General features: G+C 47.2%; 1 protein-coding gene across 1 annotated transcript; it reads left to right on the top strand.

The window, feature by feature from the left end:
- The first annotated feature begins 1912 nt into the window (after positions 1–1912).
- Positions 1913–19078, top strand: LOC119116063 (SLIT and NTRK-like protein 3). The gene is made up of 7 exons (XM_037241179.1): positions 1913–2052; positions 5653–5947; positions 6014–6265; positions 8002–8117; positions 8634–9551; positions 11135–11354; positions 17004–19078. The coding sequence occupies exons 2-7, from the start codon at positions 5720–5722 to the stop codon at positions 18000–18002; spliced, it is 2733 nt and encodes a 910-aa protein (XP_037097074.1). The 5' UTR covers positions 1913–2052; positions 5653–5719; the 3' UTR covers positions 18003–19078.
- The last annotated feature ends 1915 nt before the right edge of the window (positions 19079–20993 follow it).

The following is a 20993-nucleotide window of genomic DNA, read 5'->3' on the forward strand; positions in this document are numbered from 1 at the left end:
GACTTCGAGGTAACAGTTGATTTGCAGCGAGTACGTGGCCATTGCTCTTTCCCGTGCCAATCAAAAAATATATATAATAAATCCAAAATTACTTTGAGACGTTAGCCGATGATCGGCGCTGGAGGACAGCGTACGTTTTTATCATGAGCCGTCACGTAATTGTTTTCTGCTTTCCTGTCGGCTCATTTTTATGTGTTTGTTGTCGCTCTTCTTTTATGCTTATGTCTCCGGCCAGCTACTTTGCATTCCGAGCTTGTTCGTGTAAAGCATTTGGTGGCCATTACCTGGGAAAAGTGAGCTATAAATAATCGTTACTTGGGCTTTTTTTTTTTTGGGTACTTTTTTCCAGGGCTCAAAAGGAACAGAAATGTCCCCAAAGTGTCAAGGATACAAGATCAGTAACCGGCTTCCTGGACTGAATAAATAAATTCAAATCGAACGCAATGTACAAAGTAGAAGGATTAAATTTTCAAATTGCAAAGGCTGCAATTTTAAAAAAAGAAAAACAGCTTACGCTTCATTTTGGTCAGGCTTTGTTTTATATGCATACTGTGAATATATACTGAATAAGAATTAATCAGATTAATCCATCTGCTGTCGACGGAAATTGATGTTAACGTGTCTTCAGGCTCGCGTTGCGAACGTCACATGACCAAACCCGGGAAACAATTGAGCGCTGATGTTCAAAATGTCAGCCTGAGGCCATTTATACTTCTTTCTCCTTTTTTAATCTTAGACAATAGGCATCTTTTTCCCCCCAGGCTTCGCACCATGTCTCATAAAATTTAATGAAAGTCAATCAATTTCCCCCCAAATTCAATATAACTGAAATATTAATCTTTCACGATCTTTGTTTTAAGTTGAAAGACAAAAATTGTTCCCAAGTTGCGGAAGAGGGAAACAAAAGAAGCACTCTAGAAGAGTCTGAAGAGATAATCAGAAAAGCGTCCTTGATGACAAGCCAGTACGTGAAGTACAAGCCGGCCGCTCGTCACTAGCGAAAGCGGCTACGCGCGGCAAGCTAATTTGCGACGTGGTGACATCTGTTGCTCCCACTTCCTCCTCCTCTTCACGCCGTGACAGGTGTTTAGCTCCTTGTGAACTTCTGAGGCCTCCATGTGATTTCCTCTCATGAAAGTCACATCGTTTAAAACTAAATAAATTAAAAAAATCGCCTGACACGTGTGTGCTGGCGTGCGCGCCGAAAAGCCAGATGGCGAGAGTCGCCATGGCAACGTGCACGGCAAACCGCCGGTGCTTAAAGGCACGGGGGGCTGAGATGCATTAAGTAAGATGAGATGTTGAATTTTTGTTGGTAAAGCCCAACATTTGGGGGGGGATATTGGAATGTACAATATATTTCCAATAAAAGAAAAAGATTCAATATGCATATTGATAATTTTTTTCGATTTGGTTCGATTCAATGCATTCGCATCTTTAAAATCAAAATGGATTTTCCGATTAAAATCATTTTTTGTTACACCCCTAATCTATATGTATATGTAGGCTATAAATTAGCGGTGAGCGCTAAACGATTCGGTGCAGTGAATACAATGATTCGATTCAGTCGAATCAAAGCCGATTTTCCGATTCAAATCGATTTAAGTTGTACTCCTACAACTAGCTAATCCATCCCCTTCAAACTATTTGGTTTTGTCGCCGTTTCCTAATTTCTATTGCTTCATTTCTGTCGTTGAATCGTTGGGCTCTGCGATTGGCCGCCATTCAGGCTGTCCGATGCCGCAGCTCCCCCGGGCTGCGATGTGGAAAAGCGGACCTGCATCCTAAAGCTTTCTCCCTCCCTCCCTCCCTCTCTATCCTCTTCCTCATTGCAGTCTTCTCACGTCCCCCCCATCCCCTCCTCCTCCCCATCATCATCATCCTCCCTGCCTCCCTCATCCGCCTCCACAGGAGAGAGAGAGAGCGAGAGAGTGAGAGAGGAGAGGAAAAGAAGGCATGCAGGAGAGTGCGGCTGAACGTGAGCGCTATGTCGACACTCCGCCTGTAAAAGTCTTCTCCCGGTCGTTCCCTGATTCTTTGGCGGAGGACTGAGTGAGTATTTTTCACCGGCTTTTTTTTTTTTTAAGCCCCTGTCAATGCTTTTAAGTGTGTGTGCTGCGTGAACGTGTGAGACAACGTGTGTGTGTGTGTGTGGGGGGGGGGGGGGGTAAAGGATTTCCATCGGTCGCCGTGTGTTAAATGGTTCTAATGACTTGGCTGTTTAATTGGTCATGCCTTCACATACTGTATGTCAGCTAATTGATTTTTCTTTTAATGCTGGATGATAAGAACGATAAGACTACCATTCCTCCTCTTCTCCCCTCTCAATGCCATTGATCAGGGATGGTGCGGGTTGGGGGAAGAGGGGGGGAGGTTTTTTGGGGGGGGATGCTTGTTGATGCCTGATAGTGCAGTTGCGCGTTTGGAGTATGCAGAAGCCGACCGCCAGGCTACTCTGACGGACATGAGAGGACGAGGGTGTGTGTGTGTGTGGGGGGGGGGGGGGGGGGGGGGGTGAGGTCAGTAGACACCGGAGTTATGTGACAGGAATAATATGCCGGAGGGATAAGCGAAGTGGCCGTCATTTCCAGAGCTCGCCTGCGTCAGTCCTCGGGAGAGAGGGTCATTGAAAAGCGAGACAAAACAATTCAATTGAAGCAGGACCACGCTCCTGCAAAGACAGACGGGGACACAAAACGAAGCTCCACAACATTACGATTGGTTCCAAAGTCTGCGGAGGGCGACTTGGCCCACGGCAGGGATTCCCAATGGAGGATACATGAGAAAAATCATTTTTGTTTTAAGCAAGAACAAATAATTGGGGAAAAAGTCATTTTGCCAAAGTTTGCGTTTGGAAAGGGATATGTCCAACTTTGGGGGATATTTAATTTTGGGAGTTGTTTTGTGAGTTATTCAGAAAAAAAATTGTTTTACCGCTTTAGAGTGTACATTGTAATTAAAAAAAAAAAAAAAACTTGGGTCAACAAAAACCCAATTTGGAACAATTTGGGCCTTTCAACTTTCTGGGTTGTTTTGTACAAAATGACCACAAATCAACAAAAAAAAATTACCCAACATTTGGGGTTTCACAGAAGAAAGTTGGGTCGAATTGACCCAAGTAGTGGATAATTTCATTCGACAGTCCCGTACAAAATGGCAGCCCCCCATCGATGAATCAAAACAGGGCAGATATTTCTCCTCAAGTCTTTTCCCACAAACACAATCTTAAGCGCCTTCAAACTAGTCGGGGATCAGAGAACATTGACTCGTGTGTACGGCGCACTTCAAAAATGTCGGCCTAACCAGTTTTGGACATTCTTCTAAGAAGGAAGACATTTGATGGTCTTGGTTTGGATGAGGCAAAATCAGTCTTGCCTCATTTTTGTAATGTTGGCCAACTGAACAGAATACCTTGATTGCCTTGAAAGCAGAGAAGGGCTGCGCCAACTCTGTCGGGAAGTGGGTGTGTGCTTTCAAAAGATAATGCTGTATTTGTGTGTGCGCGTGTGTGTGCGCGACTTCGGCAGCCCATCCAAAAGTCTTCCTCAGTGTGTGTGTTTTCATGCTTTTACAGGATTTGTGTTGCGAGCAATTCTGCATTACATCCGTTTATTATGAAAGCGTTCGCTCATCCACACGTGGCCCGCTACCTGTGTCGGAAAGCTTGGCAGGCAATGGGAACGTGTTTTTTTTTGTGTGTCTGTTTTGACCTCTTTGTTCCCCCCCACACACACACACGCACGTAGTTGTCGGTGGTGCATGCATGCAAGCAGAGCGAGAGCGAGCGTTAGGATGTAATCAATATCAGATTTCAGCCGCTTCACTGCGAGAGCTCTCGTTCTCCCGAGTGGCTGGCCGACTTGGCTGACTTGTGACTCTTGATGCCAAGGGTGGGCAAAGCTTGGCCCTGGGGCCACATACTGCCCACCCGGTTCATCGATCGGCCCGAAAGATACGGCGGCACCTTGAGATAAACATGACTCGATATACTGATGAGGAGAACACCAAATCAATGGGAAGGCTTTGCTAGCTCAATGCTAACGGGCTAACAGTTAGCATCATGAGTGGCCGAGCCCTTTCAGCAACGTTTATCTGAACACGGTGGAGCAACACATGTAGACAGACAATATCAAAAATGGAAAAAAATAAAATAAGATGAAGCATTTGCAAAAAAAAAAAAAAAGGGAATAAAAACTAAGCAACTTGCTCTTAGATACAAATCCTAGAAAGAAAAGAAAATGAAACTATAATGAAAAAAACTATTCTAACCCTGCCTGCCACCAGCTTTCTCCGCCTCCTCCCAATCCAACCCTTGTTTTTCTTGTCGTAATCATCTCTGTGATTGCTCTTCCTCTCCCGGGCGCTGATATTTCCACCGCTGCCTACTAGTCGGACGGCCCCCGCCCGACACAAAGATTATTGCTGTATGATTACAGCCACCGCGCCATCAGGATCATTATTGTATTTCGCGTGACAGTGCTCGACGCCGTCTGCGAGCGTCGAGATGCTTTATCCAATTTAGATCTCATTAAGACTCGGGAGCAAAGATGCCCCTGCAAAGACTCGAGCGCCTCCGCAGTGTTTTTGTGACCATGACTGAGCACCTTTTTCCCGTTTGCGTCTCTTGTATCGGCTGTCACCATCGCAAACCATTCCCAAATACTTTCCACTTTGTTTTGAATTAAAAACAGACGTTTGGGTCTCCGACGGGAACCGCCAACGTAGACGACGGGACCCCCTTCCCCTTCTCGCTTTCTGTTCCCTGATTGCCATTGGAGCTATTAAATGGAGCAGTTCATTAGACGGAAGTATTATGAATCCCCATTTGCATTTGCCCATATTCATATTGCATACATTAAAAACAACACACGCGTGACATTTCGGATTCGGCGGGGCATTTGAGCCCGCCGATGAATATATTCATGCCTCTCTACTCGAACGAGATTTTTTAAAAAATGATTCGCAGGTGAACGGGTGCACGTGGTTGCCTTTTGTTGCTTTCGTCAGTACAGCCACGTAAACAATAGACTGACGTGATGCGAAACAACAACTGCCAAAACAAAACAGGAGGCAAGGCGGGATGGGATTAGACGTAAACTTGCTCAGCCAGACTTTAACTAAACATAAACAATGAGAATCTCGCAGTGTACATTTAAAACCAGATTCGGTTATCCGAACATCAACGGTGCAGCATTGCACGTCGACAGGTAATCAGAAGGAATGATAAATATTACTTTCCAACTACGCAGCGCGAAAACCTGACTCTACCTTTCCAATTGTAGCCTGTGTGATTTAGAAATGCCATTCCACTACGTTGCAATTTAATTTTGCTCAAATGTTTTGCTCTTATCTCAAGGGATTCAATTCGGAGTTGTCTTTTGGCCACGCGTGAGCACCTGGCTCTGTTTTGTTTCAAAAGTCTCGCAGATGTGCCGCCATACGTCCAATTTGCTTTGTTCTTGGTAAGGCTCTCGATCCCCGGCCCCTGCCTTTGTGCCCCGGGGCGTCTGTGATCTAACGTGCATTGTGCGCTTGGCTATGTTCGTGACGCATCATCAATCTGATTCATCCCGAGCTGCCTCACTCTGCTGTTTGCCCTCTTTTAACTGTGTTTGTGTCCTTGTCGCGTTGGATGCGACGTATGGACGCCAGCGCGGGGCCGACGCTAGGCCGCCGCCCCGGGCTGCTGAGCTGAGCTGGGAGAAGCAGCGCGCCGACGATGCAGTGGGTCACCCTGGCCGTGGCCCTGGGCTGCGCGGCGGCAGCCGGCCTGGCCCGGGCCTCGCACGGCGGCCCCACCCCTACGCCCACCTCCACGCACACCCCCCTGGTGGACAACTCCGAGGAAGAAGTGGACGAGCCCTGCTTCGAACCGTGCACGTGCGAGGTCAAAGAAGGCGTGTTCCACGTGCACTGCGATGGGCGGGGCTTCACCAACGGCAGCCAGGTAGCCTCCCTTCCATCTTCTAAACCACATAATTGATGAGATGACTCATCAAACACCTCAATTCAGGTGTCCCAGTCGTGGGTCCGCCCTTTCAAACTCAACCTCCAGAGGAACTCGCTGAGGCGTCTCTATAGCAACGGCTTTCAGCACCTAGGCAACGCCGTGTCGATAAACCTGGGCAACAACGCTCTGCAGGACATCCGGGTGGGCGCCTTCCACGGCCTGGCCAAGCTCCGACGCCTCTACCTTCACGAGAACAAGTTGGAGGTCTTCAAGAATGACACTTTTGCCGGCTTGGAGGCTCTGGAGTACCTCCAGGTAGGTTGCTGGAATAGACGCCGCCTAGCAGGTGGCCAAAGTGTGAGAATCTCCCCCCGGAGGTTTTCACATTACCGCCCACCAGTGGCAAGCCGTCTCATCCCACCTTCGTAAGAATAGAAACCATCAGTGCTGTCCCAAAATGGAATTTCATAACATGCAACCGTGACACATACCCGGAGCCGCTCACTGTTTATCAAATAATAGAAACCCATATCACCTTCACCAGCGATATAGATTATTAAAGAACCCAACTGAATTTATTGAGCTGGAACCGTGCTGGCAAGTCTGGATATTGTCAGGATAAAGAATAATAAACAAGCTCGGGGACTGAGCTTTGGTTGTTTTGTCTGGTCGGTAACAAGTTGTGTCCAAAATAAATCTAAAACCACCACCCACTCTCTTTGTGCTCATCTTATAGAGCTAGACAATGAATCCCTAACATTACGTCTTGAATATGTATGGCATAGTGTCATCTCCAAGGCATCAATCTCATCTTTGTTCCTCCCAAGCCTGCAGACATCAGAGTTCCCCCGTCTGTGCATATGCAGGTCACTAATTTAACAGCTACAGATGTTTACCTATCATGAGATGAAAAAGAAAAAAAAATCCTTTCCATGTGCCTACGGCCTTCTTTGACGCTTGAGTAAACCATAAAAAGCTTCAGATCACCCATCGGAATCTTCGAAGCGATTGATCTGCATCTAACCCGGAGCTTGAAGCGGTGCAAGTGGTCAACTTGCATAGTTGAAATGTCAAATCTGTTTTGCTAACTGAGCAGAGGACGGAAAAACGCTAACGTAATCAGTGCCCTGTGAGGGGGGGAATTTGAAATCTGATTGCTTTAACAAACTGTCCCAATGCTAATACTGAAATTCCAGCGGCCAGCACTCCTGATTCTGAAGGCTCTGAGCAGATTAGATCAGCATGGCAACACAGTGAGGCTGAAATCAAAGAGGACAGAAATAATCCGACAACCACAAACACGTACCGCAAGCGGCGAAGCCGGGAAATATCGGTTCAATTTCATGGAACAAATATTCGAAGGAGGTTGTAAATGTTGCTCAGTGCTTCTGACAGTGTTCAGAGAAGGAGAGAAGTCTTGCCAGCTCTCACCGCTCGCCCCTGCTGTTGGGTTCACAACATTTGTCTGAAAAGAATCTCACAGAGGCAGGATATGTCTTCGATGGCAAGCGATCATCTGCAGATGGACGCGGCTCAGACACAGCAAGTGTGACTGAGACCTGTGCCTTCCCTCAGTTTGGTCGTGCCTTTTATTGAGGAACAAACAATGGGGCAAGTGTACATGAATGCATAACTTCTTTAGACAGGAAGGACATTCCACAATTACATCTCATGACCACAGCACAACAGCGATACTATTACGGACAGAAGCAGATGGTCGTCTCATGACTTTAGCTTAACAAAGACGTAGTCTTAGTGGTCATGGGTTGGATACTTCTGTGGCGTTCTCATGACTTCTACTTAAGACGTTTGTCACTTCAGCCATCCCATGACAACCTCATGATCTGTTCATGTATAGCTAACTATGGGGCTTATTGTACAGCGCGACTCGTGACTCCAGCCATGGGCTCCTTAGCCAGCCATCTGCTCCCAAGTCATTATCACGAGGCCAAAATGTCACATCCTGTGGACGGTCTTGCACACATAAGGAGATACATAGAATCCAATGATAAAAAGTATATTTTTCCCAACATCTGCTGTCCACCCCGCAGGCCGACTACAACGTGATTAAACGCATCGACAGCGGCGCTCTGAGGTTCCTCTACAAGCTGCGGGTTCTTATCCTCAACGACAACCTGATCCCCATCTTGCCCGCGCATCTCTTCAGGTGACTGATCTGATTTCACGTACGACAAGGCGCGTCCCGACATCTGGCCCAGTTTTTATTTCTCTTCCTATCAAAGTCAGCAAAAGCTCAACTGTCGGTCGCCAAAAGATTATCCTGAACGAATGTAGGAGGTGTTAAGTAGAGATTTACTTTTTAAAGATGATCCTGAGCGATTATCCTGTGGTGTAGGCGTTAAGAGCGTCTCTTGAACGGTGCGAGATTTTAAAAGGGTCCAATGGATCGTCACTGGAACAGTACCCTCAAGGGTATACTTATTGTACCCCTTAAACAAAAATGGACCCCTACAGTTCCCTTTTGTTCTGACACACCACAGGATAATCACTCCAGATCATCTTTTACAGGCATCTGACAATTGGGCTCTAGTCGACTTTGCTCGTTGGCAGCGTGTCCCCCGTTTTATTGCCGACTAAAAGATGCATTCATCATCAGACTTGTCCGCAATCGCAGTTTCCGTTCATTAACTTCCCCCATCATCCCCTCCTTCTTCTGCTCCAGATCTGTGTCGCTGACTCATCTGGACCTGAGGGGAAACCGTCTGAAGAGTCTGGCATACGCCGGGACCTTGGAATACGTGGGTCGCTCCCTGATGGAGATCCAGCTGGAGGAGAACCCCTGGAACTGCGGCTGCGAGGCAGTGCAGTTGCAGCAGTGGCTGGGTCAGATCCCCTACACGGCCGTGGTGGGGGATGTTACATGCGAGTATCCCTTCCATCTTCACGGGAAGGACTTGAGGGAGATCCCTCGCAAGGAGCTTTGCGCTGAGCTCCCGGATAAGGACTTGCAAGCGGAAGGCAGGCGAGCCACCGGGGCCACGCAGCCTCAACACTTGCCCCCTAATTCCAAGCCCAACTCCCACCCAGGGCGGGTTAGACCCACCAAACCGTCCTCCATGGTGCACGGCTCCCGTCAGAACACTCATACCACCTCCACGTCTTCGTCCTCTTCCTCCGCCGAGCGCAGGGACAAGCCCCCACGGCCTACCAAGAGGCCTCGGCCTTCCAGGACATCGCCCACGTCACGGAGCCCCAACCAGAACCCCCCCATAGCGGGCTACCAGACCCGGCCGCCCATTCCCATCATCTGCCCGATGGGCTGCACGTGCAACCTGCACATCACCAACCTTGGCCTGACCGTCAACTGCAAGGAGAATGGCTTCGTCAACGTGTCGCAGCTGACGCCGCGACCGCTCAACGGACGCAAGCTTTTCCTGAGCGGGAACTTGATCCAGAGGATCTACCGCACCGACTTCTGGAACTTTTCCAGTTTGGAACTACTGCACTTGGGGAGCAACCGCATTTCCTACCTACAAGAAGGCGCTTTCTCCAGCCTGACCAGCCTGAGGAGCCTGTACCTGAACGGAAACAACCTAGAGCGGCTCAGCCCCGAAATGTTCCTGGGGCTGCAAAATCTCTGGTAGGACGTCGTGACTACGTATTTCAAAGTTTGTTTATAAATACGAGGAAATTAATTTCACCGTGCCGAGAGGTTGTGCGGCGATTAGCATTTGACTGAAGCTTGATTGAAAGGGAAGGAGGCCATTCTCTCTTGCAGGCTATCAATAGTCAGTCACACAGCCTGGTGGCAGGCTTCAGGCTATGAGGAGGTGTGAGGTAGCTGTGAGTGACAACTCAGAAATGAACCAATGTTTACTTTGTATGTGCATGCAAACACCTTGATAAGGTGTCAGGATGTGCTCCTGAAGAAAACGGGATTTTTGTTGTTGTTTTTATTGCTCGATTGTCATTCAAATAGGATCTGGTGATGTCGCGGCGCCAGCTATTTTATTTTTTTTTAAGTCTCAACTAATCCGATCAAGTATGCGATGGATGGTGTCAAACTGGCCCGGACACGTGTAAAAGGTCGTTTGTCTTTTTGTGCCATCCGATTGGCCGTCTAAGGTGTAACCTGCCACTGCAAAGTCAGCCGCGAGAAGCTCCAGCTTAGCGACCTTCGCGATGAGGGCATATAGAAAATGGATTGACGAACGTTCCCGATGACGCTTCTGGCAAACATCTACAGTCACTAATTAGATTTATGCTGTTATCCGTCTTTAATATTTAAAGAAGAGGAAAGACTGGACCTGCAAAAAAAACCAAAAAAACACTAGTACTAGGCTCAGGGGTGAGCAAGTGCTAATTAATTTTAAAGCAGGCCTCATTTCAGCAGCAGAATTCTATTAACCGGCTGGCGAGCAAAGGAAAAGGATTTAGCCGGGACTTGTGTTAAGTTCACTCTTAGTACTATTATCGATTTGGAAAGGTCCTCAAGATTGATAGTGTCCCGTGTGGGGGTGTGCAACATATCAGCAGCGGGCCACATGCGGTCCGCTTCGTTTAATCTGACCGGCCGGGCGTTCACATTATCAGGAGTCTTTCGAAATATTTGTTGCGTTCGTTTCGTCGTCGACTTATTAAAAGTATCTGACTTAAATAAGCAAAACGGAAAAAAAAAAACTAACTCTGATGAGAAAACTATTTCAACTTTATGTACGAATGACCTCACCCATCTGTCCTTTTTAAAAATGAAATGTGGCCCGTTTGCCCCCCCTTGAACTTGCAGCCAGCTGTCACATCCCTAAATCACACACACTCGTGCAAACACACAAACAGTGTGTATTAAAACCAATTCCTGTATAGCTAATTTCCATAAATATCCATTTATGTAATTATAATGCTGAGAGGCGAAGAAGAGCAATTTACCCACCGCTGCTCTTACTAAACGACCCACTTGCAAACTTCATCAATTCGTCCTTTTTTTTTTTCTTTTCTAAAAAAACAACAAATCATGTAATGAGTTTAATCAGGAATCATTTTGACGCACACATTTCACGCACACAAAAAACAAACACACAGAATTATACACACCCACACAGAATTACAAACATTACGCAGGGAATACAAATTCCTCCTACACACGCAAACAATATCAACACGCTTATTCCAATGAATCCATTTGACAAAACGCTCCTTTAAGCCTCTTCTACACTTCTGCTTCAGGTACCTTTACTTTGAGTACAACGAGATCCGAGAGATAGACCGAGGAACCTTGGACCCCATGCCCTCCCTGCAGCTTTTGTTCCTCAATGCCAACCTTCTAAAGAGTCTCCCGCTGGGCGTGTTTTCCGGAGTGAACCTGGCTCGCCTCAACCTGAGGAACAACCACTTGCTGCAACTCCCCATGGAAGGTGTACTGGAGCATCTCACCGGCTTGGTGAAGGTTGGTTCAAATGTTTTTGCTGGTTAAATAAATAAATGATATACATATATAAATCTGAAATCTGGCAAGAGGCCTTCATCAAAGCGTTATCTTGAGTGACAGCAAGGAAAGAACTGCGTCGGCTCACCGCCGCTTGTTTACGACACGCGTGCGCTCACACAAAGGCGCTTAACTATATTTACTTTACACGTCAGGCGAGCAGATTAAAAGAAACTAACACGCCCGTTGCCAAGACGTGTCGTATTTTCACAGCTTGACGAAATGTACAAAAACAAGGCCCGCTCTCCGACTCTTCGCTGGCGTATTTTTGCCTGGTTTGATATTCCCGCCCCTTGCAGGCTCTGATGTACTGCCACCGATTACGCTTATGATTATTTGAAAACAAAAGAATGAGTTTTTCCACACTCGGTTATTTCATTCGAGAAGGCGAAAAGGTTTTTCCTCGGCATGTGTAGGGTGGACATTAAAAATGGATGAATGTGTACAAACGTGACCCCGGAGGCCAGAGCATGAGTTTCATATCTTCCACCCTAAGGCAGTGATGTGGAAGGCGTCAGAATTAGAGGGCAGCCATTAAGTCTGCGGCACGGCTCCATTCTGCTGCGGGTTGCATTAAAGCTGCCGAGGGAGCCGAGCTGTCAGGGGAGGGAACAGAGGGGATGCGCTAGCGGAGCACGGCAGGCACGCCAAGAGACCGAGATGCACAAGTACCAAAAGAACCCAGGAGACCGGGATTACCGCACTGGAGGATCAGGACGACCCGGGAATGCTCGGCAGAACACTCGCAGCGTGGCTTTGTTGTGCTCTCCGGAGGTTTGAAACATGAGAGCGTTGGGAGAAAGGCTGGCCGATGTTACCGGGGCTCACGGCTTTGGAGTTTGGCTACAAATTAAAAAGCAGGTCGAGCGCAGTCTTGGTGCAGGTCCACAGTGTTATGTGCCTCCATGTTTGTTCCGCCCTGTCTGCTTTGGATTTTTGAGACAATGATTAGCGTTCCCACAGCGCTACGCCACTTTGTTCTTGAACCCAATCTGATGCGCGGTCATGTCACAATGTAGCGGTTTTTCATTTCTCCCATCAAGGGTCTCTAGAGGGAAAGTTTCAAATTTTTTTTTTTGTGGCTGAGCATTTTCGCACACCACCACCAGTGCATGATCATGTCCCAGGGAGCTTATTTATTTCCCCGCATGGAGCTGGGTTGTTTCCGTGTCGCCGCATTCCTCCGTAATAATCCTTTCTGTTTTGATTTTCAGCCCCGCTTTCTCTTGACATCAATCTACTGTTAACATTGTTGAATTTAAAAACAAGAGGCACAGTGTTTCTTCGTTCATGTGTGCCGTGTGTTGTTGTGGCACGCGGGACGGCGGCGGCGCCTCAGGTATTACTATCACCGGGGAAGATTGCGAGCGGCTAGATTTGCATAAGTGCTCTTAATAAATCAGGAGAAAGACAAAACCTCTCGTCAGACTAAAGAGCTTTTGCGTGTCTGACCTTGCAATCACGTGGCAAAACACAATGAAGCGATAAGGACGGCTGCTGGAGTGCGAGATATTTTGTCCTCGAGTACATCGCGCTAGGCGAGCTTTTCTTTGCGCTGCGGTGGGTGTGGATTAGCCTTGATGGAGGGAGGCTTTGCTTCTTCTGAGAATGGCAGCCAGCCGTGGGCGGGGCTTCGTTGCCTTAAAGTTTGCTCAGGGAGAGGGCGACAAAAGTCCTAGTGTTTTTTTGATGAGTGTGAATCATTCACAACATCAGGGAACCGCTGTCAGTGTTCATAAAGCCTTCCGAGGGCCCCGCTAACTTTGTAATTCCACCGCAGAACAAATGGCTTCTTAGTATCAGCATCTGTTGGTTGCTTTTGGGGGGTGGGGGGGGGGCGTTTGCAAGCTCTTTTAAGGGGTAATAACGGAAATCACATCGCTGTTTGGCTCGTATGGAATGAGGCGACGTATGGCTCTCTACAACGTACGACAAATTTTTATGCTGTCCCATCTGCCTTGCTAACAGTCAACTGTCAATTTAATCCGATCTGACAATCGGATGCTAGAAATCGGAAGAAAAGAAATCGGCAAAATTCATTTGTATCGTCCAGCCGGCTAATCGGTTAGGCTCCACTTCTATTAATGCCATGTTGGTAGCTCTTGTAATGAATACAAAGCAAACGCGGCCGTCGAACTGCCTCACCGTCGGTGGTTCATGTTCTGTGCTCCGCGTGCATTCAAAATCAGCCCCATTGTCACAATCATAAGCGTGCCGAGCTTAAGAGTCTTTGCGAGCGTCAAGAACAGGATTAGACCCTAACACCCACTCATGGACGCCATGCAAAAACACCTCCCTGCGAGCACTCTCTAAAAGATATTAAAAAATACTCAAAAGTCACCATAACGAGTTATTTTTTCAAGAAAAAAGTGATTCAGTGTTTGAGTCCTGGCCAAAAATGATTACGGTTGGGGCAATGAGTACTCGGGGAAAGCTCTCTCTGGTAATGACCCCGTCCAAAACAGACATACCCTCTACACGAGTGATATTCCTGCACCTAAGTATACGCCGAGGCCTCCATGAGAAGTCACCAGATTTAACACGTACGGTATAATCGCTTCATGAATATTCACCAAGAAGCAGAGGCGGTAACGCGTGTCATTTTCTCACGCTGATATGTGGGTCACAATCCACCAGAGAATTTGCGGGGAGGCAAACAAACACGGGAAGAAAAGCTCAGAAAAACCAGAGCGGAGCAGTCTGTCACCTATGTAACCTGATTTGTTTTCACACTAATACATTTTCCACTTGTTTTAATAAGTTTCGGGTCAGATGAACCCCGGCCCATAACACAAACGGCCATTATACGGTCATGCTAGGTTATTTCAATCAGGCAAACTCATGCCAAAACTCTCCTATTACTTTTCGGATTTTTGGCATGCTTCTGACGTATTTTTATATCAAAGCTAACCAGCTGCCAACGTTGGTGACCATGATTGTGATCTTTTGTGACTGTCATGTTTGACACTCTCTTCATTAGCTTCTTGCGCTAGCCGTCGACTGTCTAGCCGTCAACATTTTCTTTCTGAACAAAATGACTTCTTCGGATTCCCTTTGACCATCTCTTGATGTTTGATAAGACTGAGTAAAGATCTAAACTGCTACATTAGCACCTTGTGGTCAGTCGCCGGGTTTACACTTAGCATTTAGAAGATGTGGACCGTTACGTAAGAGTCGCACGCTAGCCGCAGGCTAGCTATTTTTTTTAACCAAAATGTGCCGTGACAATCAATTCCAATGTCACAGAGGTTAAAAATGGTTGGAATTCCACTTAAACAGCAAAAACACTTTCAATTTTCCGACTCCATCAGCCCCCGGGAGAGAACGCGGGTGGCCCGCAATGATCAAAACCAAGCCGGGCGCCACCGTGGCGTTACTTAATCATCTTAATATTGATTCGGGGCGCGATCATTGTCTCGAAGTCTATTAACAGATTAGCTGTCTGTCAATAAAAAAAAAGCTCTTTATTTTCCCGTCGCTGCTGCACGTTCTTTTATCTGGTTGACAAAAATACGCCCGTGGATATAATTATAACCACAGTGGCAAAGATTTCATGGCACGCTGTGTGGAGTATATTAATGTTTTTCATGTGATGGGGATGACTGGCACTGCATTATTTAGCAGGGGAGACAAAAGCAGCAGCATTTGCTGTCATAAGATGACACACATAGATGTCATAAAACTTTTTTTTTAATGGTGAATCCTCCGAATATTGTAATCATCCAAACTGTGACACCACTTCAGCCAACTCCCTATTCAGTTTGGAACTTGCTTAAAAGTTTTTCGTACGTGCGGTATTAATAAACATGTCCGCCCAATTTCACGTTGATCGGTAAAACCGGTGACAGCGGCTAAATTATTCCAACTTCACAGACGGAATGCAAAATGGACGATTCAAACCAAAGTGGCTGACGTTCTGTTCAATTTAGGAAATGGGTCTGAGATTTTTTTTGTGCCTCATGGTTTGATTGACGTGTACCCAATTATGTGACAACTGGTGAAATTGGTGCCAGGGAATTGTTTTGTTTTTTTTATAAAACTTTCTAGAAGATACGACTGAGAGTAAAATGGCCGCTTCAAACAAAAATTTTTTAGAGCTGAAAATGTAATCAAAGTCACATCGACATTGCAATTTACTACATAATTTTCTGTAATGGTGAAAATGAGTTGACATAAATATATACTTTGCAAACAACCAGTAACGTCACATTAACATCTATGACTACAATTTAAAACCTGCAGTAACTAACCATGTGTTTCCTGACAGCCTCCGAAAAAGTGGCATTTATTTTAAAAAAAACTAAACGCTTTGTTGTGTTGCCAAAGCAGTCATTAATTCATACGAAACATATTCGTCATATTAATAATTTCAGTTTAGCTGTCATCATGAGCCACACACAACAAAAAAAGTCCAAATCGACCACGTTTTGTTTTCCACGTGGCGCTTTGTTGTTGGTATTAATTTCCTAAAAAGCCTGGCGATAATTACACGCCAGTATCCCCGCCGGCTCGTAACTTGCCTGCAACCGGCGCCTGTCAACGTTCTAACTGAAGCAGTGTAATTTACACTCGCCGCCTCGTCAAAGCTCCCGTTTGATTGACAGCTCGACAGTAAGTAGCCCACACAGTGCCCAGGCGTAAGGATTGTAAACAACGTATGGACAGATGTTCGAAAAAGGAAACGGAAAAGAATGCCCTGGGGAGGATGGCGGCATTTACTCATTAGATTTCAATAAAGCCACAATAATAAAAATATTGAAATCATATTTAATAAACATAATTATTCATTGATTTTAAAACTTAGTATTGGTTCAACTACAAAAACTCAAGTCCTCAAAACTGCTGCCATTTTTAAAAAAGAAAGTCAGAATAAAGCAAGTCAAACAAGTCAATGCTGGAAGTTTGAGGAAACTTGCAGCACAAAAAAAAAAAGCGGGTTTGACATTTTGCTGAATGTCATAAATCTCCAGTTTTAAGTGGCCTTAATTAAGATGGAAGCAAAAGTGCCAGCGCCTGCCCTCCAGTTAGCCATCGCGCCAATGACGACGTGACGCTCAACTTCAGAAATGGCACCGTGATAAAATTGAGAAATTCTCGCATTTTAACTTTTGTGTCGCCTTATAATGTGGTCACAGGATAAATTTAGATTTTTTTTTAAAAATATTATACCGACGCACGATGGATACTTTACAACAGCAAAATACATTTACACATTTACTACACTTCACGTCTAAATTTAAACTTGCCGAAGGGTTCACTGTAAAAACGAAAGATTCACGAAAGATTCTTCTTGTAGTACCCTTGTGAAGGCGCCACTTTAAAGGCAACACTTGAGAGGCGTACAGGTTGTCTGCTCGCTTCCTAACATCTTTTATTGATGGCAAATCACGCTTTTTATAGCAACGCCATAAATGCCGGGCGCTCCGCAGTTTCCATGACCCCGGAGTGAAATTATTTACATTTCGAAGTGCTCGTCAAACAATACAAAACAAATAAAATATGTTGTTTTGATTATCGCATTTGCCATCTTTTAAAATAATGCGGGAAATATTTATTCCAGGCAAAGCAGCTTGACAGTTATTCTGCCCAATTTGTGTCATCGTTCTGTAGGTGGACCTGCAGCAGAATCCGTGGGAGTGCAACTGCGAAGCGGTGCCCCTCAAGCGCTGGCTGGATGGCCTCAGCGCGGTGGTGGTGGTGGGCGAGGTGGTGTGCCACTCCCCAGAAAAAAACAAAGGTGTGGACCTGCGCTCCCTCTCCATGGAGCTTCTGTGCCCGGAGCTGGAGGCCCAGGAGGACCAGGAGCAGCCAAAGGTCACCTCCACCGCGCCCGAAGGCGGCGCGGCGCACGGCCATCCCGACCCGGAGCCTGGTCCCTTGATCCCGCCCGGGAGGGACTCCATCCCGCTCTCGGTTCTGGTTCTAAGCCTTCTGGTTCTGTTCGTGTCTGCGTTCTTCGCGGGGGCGGCGCTCATCGCCTACACCCTGAGGCGGCGGGACAAGCTGCCGTTCCGTCGCCAGGGCGAGGTGGACCTGGCCGGCATCCAGATGGAATGCGGGATCTTCGCCGAGGGGACGCATCACCACCATCATCATCACCACCACGGGCTGGCCGAGACGCCACCTCAACACAACCACGTCTACGACACCATCTCGGTCGCCAAAAGCCCCGGCGCCGAGGAGGCGAAAGTGCCCGGCGAGTACCGCTTCACGGCTGAGAAAGACCGCGAATGGACCCTTCAGGTGACCTCGTCCCCCATCAGCACCATTGCCGGGGCAGTGGCACCGCTCGCACCGGGCCTCCACGAGAACGGCATCCTGTGCCCCACAGTCATCGACAGCCAGGGCCCAACGCCTAAGGTAGAACTGGTGGACTGCCTCTTCAGACTCCCCGCCCCGGAGTTCCGGGATCTGCCGGACAGGTACGCCAGGCCGCCGCCCTGCTACCCTCACCCGCAGGACGCCCAGCCGCAGGACGCCGCCTCCTCTGCCGGGCCTCAGACGCGGGTAGTCACCACGACCTCCACCGAGCAAGGCGGGGAGCAGGGCACTCGGCTGATGACCACGCCGGACTACATGGAGGTATTGGACCGCTCGTACCAGTTTTAGCCCCTCTCAGGCGGTCCTGTACAGAGTCTGGCGAGGCGCCCTTAGGGGGGGACTGCACTATAAACTATTCCTGGATGAAAAGCTGGGTCACTTTTTTTGCCCCGCATTCTACTTGCATCGGTGAGGATTACCGGTTTCCCGGATCTCCGCCTGGAGGGATGACTCGAGCTACGCTTTGGTTGCGGGGGCGTCGAAAGGTTTTCACGCCGGCGGCAGCGGTCCGCAACATCAAAAGCTGGAGAATCGGGCTGGGGAAAAATAACAGCTAAAAGTGCCTTAGCGACGAGCAGCCAGCAAGTGTGGTCGAGGCTTATTTTTCTAATGAATACAGATCTATTTATCTAAACTACTACATGAAGGATAGGATGACCAATCTGAGTGAAGGAGGAGGAGATCCCAAAATATATGATTGGAATTGTTTCGATTCTTTCATGTCATCCCCATTAATCCCATTAGCATAACAACTGCTAGCATATTAGCATTTGTTTTGTTCTCATTAAAAACTGTTTCAGCACTTTGTCCAATCAGGTCGCCATCTTATATGATATCTTATTAACTTTCATTTCTATCAAAGCGTGAGTCATTTCCTCGATTTCAGAACAAATTCCAGCCTTTCAGTCAGCTCTTTAGCATTGACCCGCCAATTCTACCGACATGGCATTTTCAGTTGATTTTGAGGAGCGGCCTAGAGCGGACGGACACTGCGGCGGTGGATTCATTTGGACAAGCTTCGAGGAACCCCGGCTCCACCTTTTAATTGAACCTTTCTTTTCTCCTCAAACTATGGACCAAATGCAGGACTTTTTTTGACAACAAAAAGACAAAAAAAAAAAGACAAAACTTCTCAACTATCAACAATTATCTTTTACCAAGGTACCTTTTTACGTGCTCATCTCCTACAAATATTAGAGGCAGTTGTGAATATATTTATTCTTTGTTTTTTGGGGTTGTTGTAAGGGATCTTGACTGTATAGTATGATTCTGCATCTGCTTCAGACGCCTTCTTCTTCTTCTTCTTCTTCTTCTTCTTCCCGCCGACCCGACAAGTACAATAAAGGGTGCTACGTGAAGGCCCATTGTGTGACCGCTTTAAACATCAAGCGACTGGTTCTCACATGACAACATCCATCGCAGATGCCTTCACGGTCTCAATGGGATCATTTTACAAATTGTTTGCGAGACTCCATCTTGGATACTGTTAGATCCGCGTGTGTGCGTGTGGGCATGTTTGTGTGCGCTCAGCAGGTCTTTGTCATCGCATATGTGTGTGTGTGTGTGTTTTTTTTAACGCGTGGCGGCCAAGCGAGTGAGCGCGTTTGCGGCCCCACCGCCTCGGCCTTAATCCTCTAAAGCTGTGTAGTTGACGCGCGCCACATTGGCATCCATTGTCCGGAAAGACAAAAGCGTCCGCTTACACCTCAACAACGGTTAAAGCGACAAACGGCCTGCCTGGCTTTTTAACGCTTGCTGCTTTTTTCTTTTCCTCATTGTGTCTAGACTGGACCCTGCAGTTCGATACGTCCATCGCGATCTACGTAATTTATTCCACTCCTAAAAAAACAACTAAATCTCATCCGCTCGTTCTTTTTGCCGCCGTTGTGGATGTGCTCGAAGCGGCGGCGGCGCATCGCCGCAGAGGCTTTTGACAAACGGCGGCTGAGCGCGGCGGGTCATCCCTCACGCAAACATTTACATTCTTGTATCGGCGGCGCCACACGGACGCGCGGCGGCGGTAAACAAGCACAATAGTGTAATGGCCTCTGCATTGCAGTAACGGGAGCCATCGCTCTGCGTGCCCAGAGAGAGAGGGAGGAAGGAAAGAAGGAAGAGGACGATAAGAAAGAAGGTAGGCTAGAGAGGATACGAGGAGATTTGAACGGAGGGGAGATGAAAAGGGAGGAGAGAGATCAGCGAGCTGGCGTTTGCTGGCTTAAGGCTGCCCGAGGACTCGTTAATTTGGGCCGGGATGAAGAGGAGGAAGACGAGCTTCCGTGGGTGAGCTTTTAAAAACTGTTGGGTTAGAAGAAACCCAAATTGGGTGAGAGCAGCGCCGAGTCCGAAAGTACCAAGCCAACGCTGGGTGGAGGATTCGACCCAGGTTGAGAGTTTGATCTAACACGGGGTGAAAACGAAACTGAAATTTTAGACTGAGAAACAAATGTTTAAAATTTCTATGAACATGATGAAAGTGTAAAAAAAAATGGAGCTTTAAAAACAGTCACTTGTATACACGACACTACGCTGTTTTGCGAACACAAAATGGCAGCTGTGCGAAGGTGTTTATTCTGGTAAGCTGATGCACGTCTGTCAGCGTGTCGCTCGTAAGCCGGCGGCCCGACGCTAAGACGGCAGGGGCCGGGCCCGGCCTGACGTTTCCAACGAGAGAACGGACGGCGCCGCTTTCAAAGTTTCATTTCCTTGCCGTTAGGGATTTGACACCACGCGCGTCCCTCCAACGCGTTCTGCCGATTAGCGCGGGTTGTCGGGCTGAAATTGGGAGGAAAAGCGTAAAGCAGATGAGCTGCTGATCAAGCACCTGAAGCGACGACGGACTCTCTAATAGGATTTTTCTCCTTTTCCAATTTCATCCTCAGAGGACACTCAGCACATTTGCAAAATGGTTTTGAGATCAAACGGACAAAAATCCAAATGAGATGTTGGCCCCCAATGCGGAAACAAGTCGTAAAGTACAAAATAACATTTATTCCTCATGTGTTGATGTGTCGGAAAGATTATCCAGGGTGATTATCTTGTGGTGTGTTACGAATAGTTAAATAAAAATTGTCCCGATTATCAATATTATCTGGATCAATTATCCTGTCGTGTGGGTTGTGTTAAGACTGATCAGGGGGAAAAATAGATTATCCTGAGATTATCCCTGACAAGACTTAATAGTGAGAGAATTACAGATCTTTTTAAAACAACCACCATAGCAAAATCAGCTTAGCGTAATGCTAACAAAAATGCAAATCGCTAACGTTAGCATGGATA

The sequence above is a fragment of the Syngnathus acus genome, chromosome 22 (assembly GCF_901709675.1).
Source record: "Syngnathus acus chromosome 22, fSynAcu1.2, whole genome shotgun sequence".
NCBI lineage: Eukaryota > Metazoa > Chordata > Actinopteri > Syngnathiformes > Syngnathidae > Syngnathus > Syngnathus acus.

What these genes read in the sequence shown, in the direction of transcription:
- LOC119116063 (XM_037241179.1), top strand. Translation starts at nt 5,720, where the DNA reads ATGCAGTGGGTCACCCTGGCCGTGGCCCTGGGCTGCGCGGCGGCAGCC. An exon ending in TTGCCCGCGCATCTCTTCAG is followed by an intron (nt 8,118 to 8,633) that starts GTGACTGATCTG and finishes CTTCTGCTCCAG; the next exon opens with ATCTGTGTCGCTGACTCATC. An exon ending in ATCTCACCGGCTTGGTGAAG is followed by an intron (nt 11,355 to 17,003) that starts GTTGGTTCAAAT and finishes ATCGTTCTGTAG; the next exon opens with GTGGACCTGCAGCAGAATCC.